The 12,492-nt window shown below is 36.0% G+C and overlaps 1 protein-coding gene across 1 annotated transcript in view; it reads left to right on the top strand.

The window, feature by feature from the left end:
* The window catches only part of CNTNAP4 (contactin associated protein family member 4), a gene marked incomplete at both ends in the record, with an annotated part of 252,498 nt that extends 248,187 nt beyond the window's left edge, over positions 1-4,311 (top strand). The window contains one exon of the mRNA XM_084278758.1: positions 4,118-4,311. Coding sequence (XP_084134884.1) covers positions 4,118-4,311 — 194 coding nt within the window. The remainder of the gene's footprint in view (positions 1-4,117) is intronic.
* Positions 4,312-12,492: the final 8,181 nt, after the last annotated feature.

Raw genomic sequence — 12,492 nt, 5'->3', positions numbered from 1 at the left:
GCCAACAGCACACTCCATGGTCAGTGACCTTTAACACGGTCCTGCTCAAGATACTAAAATAAGAGGTAATAAAACCTAGAAGCATCCTGGCTTGTAAAGTGATACTTCTGTCTAGTATTTTTATACATGCAAAGTCTGAGAATTTTACCACTGATTTTATTGAGGTCAGATTTTTAAAATATGGTTCCTGAGTTCTTCTACCTAACTAGTTGTTTTTAACTTCAAGCTAAAATAGTTAAAGTATTTTTAAGATAATAATAACCTCACAATTTTATTGTTATTAAACACATTTGGGAATATGCAATCACCATTCTTCTGCTGTATATGGTTGTTTAAAAGTCAAAATAAAGCAAGCCATACAACACTCAGTAAAAGTCCGGTGTGAGTACCACTGAGTATAGCTGAGAACTGTACCAATTCAGATAACTCAAACAAGGCAAGTTTATAGACAAGCCCATACAGGGTACATCTACTGTGAATATGACCCAAAGGAATGATTGTTCTATTTAATCTAAATAAGAACAAGATTAATTTAAATTATAGAGTCTTTACCAGAGAGAAAGATAACACAGAAAAAAAAATTATATTCCTGCCATCAGAAGGGTAGTCAAGGATGTCAGAAGGCAAAAGTGGGGACAGTGAAGAATGACCCACTGTAGATCAGGTTTGAGACAATTCAAGAGACCTGAAGCTTCAGAAGTCCATAGGACCTGACAGGAGGCATCTTCAGGTCCTCAGAGAACATGGATGAAGTTGCTAAGCCTCTGTTCATCAAATTTGGGAAATCACAACAGTTGGATTAAATCCCCAATGATTGGAAAAGGGTAAAGAAACTCCCATCTTTAAAAAGCTAACACAGACCTGGGGAGCTGCAGGCTAGGCAGTCTTGTCAGGATCTGTGCCCAGCAAGATCATGAAACAGATTCTTCTGGAAACTATGTTCAAGTACACACCAATTAAGAATGTGATTGGTGACAGCCCACATGGCTTCACTGAGGACAAATTGTACCTGAAAAATGTGGTGGCATTCTGTGATGAGGTTGTGGCATTGGCGGATGAGGGAAAGTGACGTATGTCACCTACCTGGAGTTGTTCAAAGCACTTGACACTGTCCCATGAAACATTCTTCTCTCTAGATTAAGGTGTCACGGATTTGACACATGGACGCCTCAGTGGATAAGGAATTGGCTGGATGGTCACACTCAAAGGGTTGTGATCAGTGGCTCAATGCCCAAGTGGAGACCAGTGATGAATGGTGTTCCGCAAGGGTCAATACTGGGACCAGTGTTTTTTGATATGTTTGTGGGTAACAGTTTGCCAACAACACCAAGCTGTGTAGAGTGTTCAACACACTGGAGGGAAGGGATGCCATGCAGAGGGAACTTGACAGGCTGTAGAGGTAGGCCCATGCCAATCCCATCAAGGTCAACAAGACAACTTGGCCAAGTGCAAGGACCTGCACATGGTTCAGGGAAATCCCAAGCCCAGCTACAGGCTGCACAGAGAATGGGCTGGGAGCAGCCCTGTGGAGAAGGACTTGGGGGTGTTGAAAAGCTCAATAAAAGCCAGCAATGTGCACTTACAGCCCAGAATGCCAAGTGTATCCTGGACTGCCTGAAAAAAGGCATGACCAGCAGGTTGAGGGAGATGATTCTGCTCCTCTACTCTGCTGTCATGAGACCTTATCTAAAGTTCTGCATTCAGCTCTGCATCCTCCAACATATGAAGGACATTGAGCTGTTGGGGCAGGTCCAGAGGAGGGCCACGAAGATGATACGAGGAATTGAGCACCTCTCCTCTGAAGCCAGGCTGAGAGAGTTGGACTTGTTCATCCTGGAAAAGTGGAGGCTCCAGGGAGACATTATAGCAACCTTCCAGCACCTGAAGGGGGCCAACAGGAAATATGGAGAGGGACTGCCTATAATGGAATGTAGTGATAGGACAAGAGGTAACGGTTTTAAACTTAAGTAGGCCAGATTAAATATAAAGAAGAAAGTCTTTCACTGTGATGGTGGTAAGATACTTGAACATGTTGTCCAGAGAGGCTGTTGATACCCCCTCTCTGGCAGTGTTCAAGGCCAGGATGGATAGGGTTTTGAGCAACTTGGTTTGTGGAGGGTGTCCCTGCCCACAACAGTGGTGTTGGAACTTTGAGATTCCTTCCAACCCAAGTCATTTTGTGATTCTATGATTAAGGATGGCTGATCATATTAGAGGATGAAAACAAAATAAAACAAAACAAATGTTTAATTTTGGATGGTCTGTGTTTATTTACAGCACTGTGGGACTACGTATTTTTATTTTCTTGTGGAATAGGCCATGTTATGCAGCACATTGCTCTTTTTTCTAGTACAGATCATCCACTGCATTGCAACTGTTTTTCAGATTGTTTAGTGCTGCTTTCTTCCCTGCAGCCTAGTCTTGCTTTGTCTCTTTGACAAGCATTTTCTGCTTCCCTTGTTTCTCTTCCAATTACTCTCCTGCCCAACCTCTGACTCATGAACTTGAGGGCCTGAAAGCATCATAACAGGATGAATAAGGAAGAGAGGGGATGAGCTGGAAGTCTATAAGATCATTTTTTATCTCTGTGGGAAGTATTTCTTTCCTTACTGTTCCTAATCTGCTGCACTGGAAGTCGTGTGCCCTGGTAAAAAGTTTAACAAATCTTAAATATTTGCCTCTAAAACAAAATGCCTATTCCATTTATTCTCTTATGTGTTAGGTATGTGGCACATATAGTACTTGATAAGTCCCCTATATAAACATATATAAACTCAAGCTCCTGCCCCCTTGGTTTCTAACTGATCATCTAGAACACCATAATGCAGGTAGCTCTACTGGTGATGATTTTGCCCTACCAGATGTGTCCATTACAGGTTTTAGAAAAGGAAGCTTGCTTGTGACCATCTCTGTAGGCAGGGACCTTGTTTACTTGTGAATACAAGTTCATGTAGCCATGCAAATCAAAAACACACCTACAATTTCAAAACAAGTGCTACAAACATGAAGCAGAGGAGTTAAAACTATATTATTTCCTCCTGAACATGAACTGAGACTTGATTTTTAGTATTTCATATTTCATCCAGTGTCTGTGCATTGCAACAATGCAGTTACTGAAATATGAACCCTAGCTAGTGTAGATAATGAAAGATTCTTCATCCCATTAAGATGTATGGTATATGTACGGTCAAACTGAGCAGGGATTTTTTTTCCGTGACGTAGAATAAAACATTAGATTTTCTGTCCCATTTGACCCAATGATGAATGGATATAAACATGGGCCAATGTCCACTGATGAACACTGAATTTTCACTATGAACTATAGGGACTCCACTGAGTCTCCTCATTACCTGCACTGTTTAGTCAGAATCTGCTGTCTGAACTAATTTGGGTGGAGTACTAGATATGAATACAATTAATTATATGCAACGATTTTTACTGAAATGGGTCTAAGGATTGGACTTTCTGGTGTACACAGGCAGAGCTGACAGCAGACCTTTTTGCTCACAGTGTTCTGTTCTGCCCCTGCTCTCCATGTTCCTTCCCCATACATGGAACACTGATAGGAGAGATGATTGGCGGGGGAAAGCTGACATGTGGTGTGAGAAAAGGTCCTGAGTGACATGAGTGACTGAGAAAATGAAGAGCACTTTGTCCAATACTCATAGGAGTTGGAGAAAAGAAGAAAAACATAATAACATTCTTTGTGCTGCCTCATTGTCTGGCAGGAAAGTCCCCAAAGAACATCTCCTTAAATCTGTGGTGGTTTGAGTTCCCAGCCTGGAAGAGAGTTAGGGCCTGAAGGCGAAAGAGGAAAAGACATCCTCTTATATAAAGAGCCCCAAGGACTCTACTGCTCTTCTATTGAAAAGTTTCAAAAATTCTTGTAGTCTACATAATTTATTTTTGGTACTAGTATAGTGCAAAGTTTCAGAAGAGTCGCCATATTACTTCAGTGCTGCTTCTAATTTGAAAGAAGCTATGGCTTCTTATTTCTCAATCTTTCCTGCAAACACCTCTGTTATTAGATGGAGTCAATCTTTGTCCTACTGTCTGGACCATGAGTTATTATTTGTCAATCCTATCTCTTGACTTTTTTTCTCTCTTCTTTTCCTAGGTGTGATAGCAGTTGTGATTTTCATCCTACTTTGCATCACTGCCATAGCCATACGCATTTATAAAAAAAAAGGCATATACTCAAAAAATGAGGCAAAAGGATCTGAAAATGAAGACAGTGCTGAATCTGCACTGAAAAGTGAGCTCAGCATGCAAAACACAGCCAATGAACATCAAAAAGAATACTTCTTCTGATTGGCGTTCATGATTTAATTTAATATAATAGTGTGACAGTCTGACTTTCTTGCTAAGCCAGGGGCTCTCAATGGACAGAAAATGTCTTGCACTCTACACTAAATGCAACAGATGTGAGACTTATACTGCATATGCTCAGCCTCAGTGATTGCCTCTTTAAATTACATGCATTCCTTAGCTATTATACCGTAAATGCATTTTATGTAACAGTGAATTAGATATTGTAACAAATTTCATTGTTGGTAGTTGCCGACTGTTCTGATGTTACCTTCTGCAACTGAAGTTTAACGTACATACTGAATACAATTTTTGAATGGGAAAAATGTGATGAAGTTATTCCTATCCTTTCATTTAAAATTTGATTCTGGAATTTTGTTCAAGGTGAAAGGTGGATTCTAATATCTTGTGTTACTTAAGAAATTCTGCTGTGTTGCATTATAGTGATCCCTCCTACTTCGTAAAACTAAAAATGCCTTTTGAACTGTTGTTGGCTGGTGTCAGCATCTGCTTGTGAGCCATGGATTTTGGTGTCCAGAACAAACTGTACTTTTTTTTCCCCTGGGATGTGACCAATGCCATCACTATCCTGTCTTTTTGACAAGCTCAGTAGAACTTAAAACTGAAGGGTGTATAATGTGTTGAAATATTGTAAAATCTCTTTTGTAATAGGTTTTCTCTTAGGGTCAAGTGATGGCACCAAAAGACACATCCACACTGTATACATTTTTAATAAAATTAGGATTGCAAAAGGCAAGATGTTTGCTTAGAAAGATTTGGTCATATATTAAGAATATTTAGATTTTCATGAGTGAAAACACCAAAATATGATCAGGCTTATTGTCCCTGGAAATTAGTAATGCTTCTTTAGTCATGAAGTAATGTTCTGTACACCATCTGGTATGTATTCTCTGAAACACTGTATCTATGATATGCTCCAAACCTCGAGATTAAGTTGTTCTAAATTATAGAAATTATTTATGATTTTTATAACAATAGAAATAGGGCATTTGCCCTATCTAGCACAGTGACTGCTACTTGAATGTTTTTGTTCTTCACCTTTAATAGTATCTACCATACCTTCATGAGATGAGGTCAGATTATACCGCTCAAAATTAAACAGGTGCTTACTATCCTACTAGAATAAATGACAACTGTCCATAAACAAATTATCAGATAATGAAGGGTAGGCTTAAGTTGTCTAAACAGAAGATCATAAGGTTGCTTTAGACACCATTGTCTAAATTACACATGTGGCCTGATGTGAACGTCTTGAGTTCTACATAAGATGTGTGTGCTTCGTAAGAGATAGCTGGGAGGCAAGCAGGCTATCTCAAAGCATCAAAAATAGCACTAGATACCAATATTTAGGTAACTGACCCCCACACAGAGAATTTCTTCCTTTTCCCTAGACAGAAAGGGTGTGCCTAGAGCTTGGCCTAAGATAAGAATCAGGGATTCTGTGCACTTGTAGTCTTGAGTTTAAAATTGAAACAGCTTTAGAATTGATCTAATGTTCCCACTAAAAGCAAAGATAATATTTATTAATTGTCCCCTCTTTCCTTGAGTAAAAAACCTAGACCCTAAACTAGTGAAATTTAGAGAATATTTATTGTAGATGCCCAAGAACATTATAAAGGTATAGAAACCTGACATGGTGTGCCGAAACCTTAATATGTAAATTTCTTTACATAAATGCTACTTGTAAATATAAATGTCAGCAGATACCATCTTCTAAAGCTTAATTTCTTCAACCAGTCTATGCTTTTGAATTTCAGAATTCTGCAGTTCTTTTCTTTTTCTGTTTCCTCCTATAAAGCTTTACTTCATTATCACAAAAAAAAACTATCTTGGGGATATTTTTCAATTTTAATTTTTCAAATTAAGATGCACTACTTTCTTGTTCTTCTCATTTTTACAATTTGGCATGCATCTCTGGTAGGTTAATCAGGCTGAGGAACCAGGATCAAGAACTGGATATCCATGTTGTGTATATGTTAGTGTATTTGCTGATGATATAGTCTGGTTCACAACTATAGGTCACCTTTAAAAAGGACAGAACATGGTAAGGGAATAATACTGGAATGTTCCCGATAAAAGATATGAATAACAATACCTTATTTTTTGGGTGAAGAGCAGAGGAGATTAAAGTCTCACATTGGTCATGAGAAGAAGACCTTGACATTTGCTACTTTGGAGCCTCTCAGTCCAGTTACTTTACAGTGAAAGTTGTGACTCCTTCCTTTCAAAGGTCTGATCTGCATTGTATTGAATTCAAGAGGAGCCCTTCCATGGACTTCTTTGTAATTCAAACCCTCTGCACAACAAGAGGCTTTCCCTTCCTGTGATAGATATATCAGTGTTCACCTTTTTGTGTCATTTATATCAACAAATCTCAGTTTCATTTTTATCAACATGTCTCCATGTGGGACAAAACTTGTATGACACTGTTGATTAAAATACCTTAAATCTCAGAAATGGACATTTGATCGAATCATAAAAGGCCGATTATTCACTTGAAAGTTACCTGTATACTAACTGAATAAAACCTAAAGGGCACTCACATCAGACAAATTGGAAGTACTTTTTAGGTACTTGCTTTTACTTTAATTACCTTGTTAATTTTGATTGTGTGTCTTGATGGAAAGAAAAATCTCTTCCCTTACTTAATTTTCTTCCAAATGAATAATTATTTTCTTTCTCTATTCCTTAGAATTTTTAAAAGCAACAGGAAGGGAAAGGCTGAGTTTAACTCATATTTCATGAACTAATTAAAAAGGGGGGATCGGGGAGGAAGGGTATAAATTCCCGTGTGAATGACACCTTATTATGTCAAGGATTCTAAGGGGAGAAACAGCAATGGATTTTGTTGACTACATATCTATCTGCAGATATAATAACAATGTCTCTCTGAAGATGCAAATGCCCATTTCCATCTGTAGAAAAAGTGATCATATATTCCTCATCTGAATTCAGAATATATAGTTTCCTAGTCAATGAAGCAGCATTTCCCATTACTTGCTGCATTTCTATGGGTACAAAAAAAAGGTGGCACTGAAGTGCACTGAGACATCATACAACATTGTGCTGTCCCTTTTTTGATTCTCTATTCCAATGTGTGACCTTTCACCTCTCTGTTAATAAACACTTTTTAAAATAAAGTGAGGAAAATATTTTTAAAAAAAATTTGTATTAAAAAGTTTAAAACTTACAACAATATACTGATTTTTTTTAAAACAGTAAAAATATGTAGAAGTGCACATAATATATTGTTGAGTGTGGTTATTTATAGATATTACTGAGTGCTAATGTAATAAATTTACTACACATTGACACATTTTCCATAGCAAATATATTTTTTCTTAAGTACACTAGAAAATAAATAGCAGCATGTATGCTGGTACATTTTCAAAACTTTGTGTAGGCGCTAGCAACAAAGGGCTTATAATTATTTATGTACTCAACATTTAGTGCATAAATATGATTTAGCTACGTTTTGGGAAAACATTTTCTAATACATCCACTGTTGTGTAGATGAAGAATATGTAACAAGCTAAGTGCCCAACTTAAAATGAAATGTACTAACAGTCAAAATAAATTTACAGCACCATTATTCATGGCAGTGACGTACAAGGAAAAAAAAATGTAAATGAAAAAATGGTAGAATTCCTGGGAGGAAATGGCTGCATAGATTAGAGTGCACATTTAGATTTAGATGCCAGGAAGTCTGCAGCACCAGCATGAAGTAAAATCAGAAGATTCACCTGTTGCTCCTGAGTAGACGATAAAACTCTTTGGGAAAAAAAAAAAAAATCCTTGAGAATTAACTGTAACTCAAGGCAGAGTTGTAGCTGTGTAAACCATGTGATGTGAGAGGGGAAGAATTTTTTTGTACAGAAAAAAAATCTGCTAAGCCAGAAAACTTAATGCTGAAAAAACACATTTCGTAGTCTTGGGTGTCATGCACATTGTCTGAGTGAGCATGCAGATATGCTTCATTTATCAAATCAAGCTCCTAATTCTGCAGCCAAAAAGTATAATGAATACATAGTATTTCTGTTCATTTAATCAGATTATGCATCATCAAGAATAAATAAAAATAAAGTATGAAAATACTAATGTAATTTCAATTCTTTTTTAAAGTACACCCAAGAAAACGCTTAAAAGAATAAGGAAAAGAAAGGAACTTCCCTTTACAGTGACTTTTTTTATGAACATTCTCTTGGGGCTTTTTGGAGGTGGTAGAAAGGAAGAGTTTAATGGGTTTGTGTACAGAAATTTCTAAAGCTGTTAATGTGAAAAACTGAAACCAGAAAACAAAGGTCGACCATGCTTTTCTAAGAAGCCATACTTATCCTCATTCTTGAAGGCCTGCCTAAAAAGTAATGTTTTACAACACTGTTCTTTGGATACCTTGTCCAAATCTCTTAGACCTTACCGTTGTTAAGCTGCATCAACTATCACAGCTGCACCTCAGGGAGATGGATAGCGTTCTGTCAAACACTAATATAAAATCTCATTTAATTTCATATGAATTTCTAGCTTCCATCTGTGATTAAATTCTGATGTTTCTTAAACTTTGTAACATTTAACACTGAATAAATTGTGCCTAAAGTCCTTATTAAATAGCATGCCAAATCCAGCATAAAAATCTTCATAAACATGTAAGCAAATGTACATGCACACACATATGCATGTAAATGAGCTAAGATTCTTAGACTTTACCATTGTATTTGGATTATGTAAAATAGTGAAAAATAGTCCAAAGTTCAGAAACACTACTCTCCCTGATGTTGGCATTATATCCAAACCATTTCATATTTCCCAGTGGGTTAGCTGGCTTTTAGGAAGCACCGGGACTCATGCCTCGAGATTAAGCAAGGCAGTAGTCATCAATGAGACACTCCTAAATCTGCAGAAGAGAAACAGCCAGTGAAAATCCTTCTGAAGTCCAAGAAAATTAAAGACAATTCTAATGCTCTACATCAGTTTTCACAAGTATGTGTTTGTCATTTAGAATCTAGTGTCAACAGTGTAAAAAAAAAAAGCCTTAGTAAAATAATACATATACTGTCTAGCAAGCCAATAGATAACAGATAGGACTTGACAAACTTTGTAGGTTATACTTTTTAACATAAAATAACCTTTGGATCTAGCTTGTACTGAATATATGCAAAAACTTATTTCAAATACCCTGCATTCAATATGGAGTCTATGAACTAATATTTTTTGTGCTGAAGAGTAGAATTGCCTAGCAAACAATTTATAAGGCAAATTTGAAATTAACTGGAAGCAGTCATCATAAATTCTTCTAGATTAAACATTAAAAAGAAAAAACATTCCTCACTGCATAGTATAGATTCAGTGACAGATGCCTGTTTATTTAAGTAATTAACAGACTTTCATCACCCTTCCCCATAATGGAAGTGTGTGGATGGAACCCAAGAATATCTATTCCACCCTTAAGTGTATGGCCTTGAAAAAGCCATCAACCTTTACGCTCCATTTGTACAATAGTGAGATAATGCTGAAGTTATGACTAGCTTGTTTCATTATTTCTGAAGCCCTTTGAAGACGGAAACCTTTATATAGAGGCACAACATCATAATAGAAATGAGATTCTATCTTATATTTAGCAAATAATGTTGTGGTAAGTAACATTAATTATCTGCATTTATTTTAATACATTTATTTTAGGACATGGTCTTTCTCTTTCAACCAGAAAAAATAGCATTTTCCTGTTCCTTTATGCATAGAGTGACACATAAATAAAGAGTAGAAAAACAGACCTTGGACTATTTGGTGTAGTATAGAATATTTTTTTAATTTGTTTTTTTAATCAGTGAATCCCTAGAACTAGATGGGTAATAGTTGAAGTAGACAAGTAAACAAGATAGTTGTAATATAGGTTATCACAAAACATGGATTATAACAAGAAATCTAAGTTCTTACAGAATGTCCCCTGTTAATTGATTATCTCAAAGGGAGCATCACATGTATATATTTTAAGCATAATTCCTGGTTCCTTCTTAATACCTCTGCCTGCTATATTAACCCTGTTTGCTACTCTTTTTGGTTACCATAGAGTTACTCTTCTAACCACTAGTAAGTGCTAGGGTCACCTTTTTTTTTTTTTTTTTTTAGATGACAGGAGAAATAAATTACTGTGTTCTAATACTTTTAAATTTATTTTGCAAATAAATACTCCTTATCTGGATAAAATAACATTGTGTGTATATTAACATGTCTCTTATATGAAATAACAAATTTAAAAGTAAACATACTGCTTTGGGGTTTGGGTTAAGCATTTTTTGTTGCTTTTTTTGCTTGAGTTTCTTTTGTGTCCTTCCTCCCCATCCTTAACAGTAAGCAATGAGCATGTTGTTACTTTTAGCTTAATCCTATACAGGTTGTGAACTAATTATTTTAAAAGGCTACTATAGCATTTTAATATTTAATTTTAAAAACTGTGGACTATCTTAATAAGAAAACATTTAAAATTTTTCAGTAGTTACAGTCCCAAGGTGAAGCTTCTCTCTTGTTTAATTGGAGATATTAATTATTAATATTAATTATTAATATTAATTTATAATTAATATTAATTATTTTTCCCACCACATCCAATGGCACTAGAAGTAGAGTTTTACGTCATCTGAAAAAGAGTAACCACTCAGTCATGGTACCCTCATGATGGAAATTTAAACAAAATTGCCTGGAAAATAATTTGGACGTTACAGGTAGGGTCAGGAAGTTCTTTAGCAGTTACCGTGCTTTTACTGTAAAACATACAGGGCCTTACACTCGCACAGAAAAAACTCTCTGTTTAAATGCATTGATTAGTGTTGTGATCTGTAAATCAGCAAGTCATATTTACATTATTGGTGGTTTGTTGCTGTGATTTTTGTGTCTTATATGCCCAGGTTCAAAATATATGCATCTTTAAATCAAAGTAATTTTTCATTAATTCATGTCATAAACAAAAGAATGCTGTCTTTCAGGTGTCTTAAAGATAAATCATGCTAGAAAGCAGCAGTTAAGTACACAACAGGGTTTAAAAATGTGTCATATAGAACTTTACATTACACAATGATTATTTTTATAGAACATACTGTGATGGATTTATGATTTATGCCCAGAACATATAATGGGGATAATGGGCAAAATTCATAGAAAAGGAGAAAAATATAAACCAGGATTTCCATTGTTGATAAAATTCTTTTTATAAAAAAAAAAAATCTGAAAATTTGTTTTTCTGATGCTCTTTTACAGCTATTTTTCAATTCATATGATGTGTTTATTTGGGATCATGTTATCAAGCACATCTCTTTTCAATTATTTCTTTTGTAAAATACAAGTTAACAGTAATTTTATTTTTCTAGCTGATATCTAGCTGTCTGTTTGACTCAATAAAGTATTTCAATCCATAAATTAAGCACAGTATGTACCTTCTGTCTGCGAAATAATGACAATAATTAACAGTCCCCTAAAATAGTAAGATCTTTCAGTGTCTAGAGTCGCCTTGTCAGTCTTATTTTATGATTACAAGTAAACCTATTTAGTTAGAATCTAATTAGGAAAGCATTAGTAAATGCTTGCTATTCAGTAGTCTAGAACGGTTAAGTGATACATATAAGAAATTAAATGTTTCTTAAATGAGTCAAATAATGCATATTATACGGTAATAATACTGCCCTTGTGTAGTACCTGCCTGCCTACTGTGGCACTTACTAGTGATTAACAGTCATTTATCCGTTACGAGAATCACCATGGGGTTCTATAATATACTGCAACATCCTTTAAATATGTTTGCAGTAAACATGTCTTATTTGCTTCACAGTAGTTTTTTCTTACTTCACCAACTATCTTCCTTGCTTTTAGCACCAGTGTTATGCCCATGATCACAACTAGTGCAGGATCTAAAATTGTAATTATGTATCAGGTTGCTGCATCATAGGTTGCTTTTCCATTAGGTGGCAGTTCTACCATCACTTAGCTCACACCCGGTCTGTGACTATTGCCCCTGTGTTATCCACCAGCACAGCTGCCCTGTTTCCATCATGCTGAACAGTATCCTGCCAAACTGTGTGCAATTCAGTGCAGCCACCCTGAATTCTTGGGGAAAAAAATCCTATCAGCTACCTTTGGTGCACAGGTCTCCCAAGCACAGCAGGATCTGTTCTAGCT

This window comes from Gallinula chloropus (genome assembly GCF_964237585.1).
Source record: "Gallinula chloropus genome assembly, chromosome: Z".
NCBI classification, from domain to species: domain Eukaryota; kingdom Metazoa; phylum Chordata; class Aves; order Gruiformes; family Rallidae; genus Gallinula; species Gallinula chloropus.
Note: the sequence above shows the minus strand (reverse complement) of the source record. Positions and strands in the feature narration are given on the sequence as shown.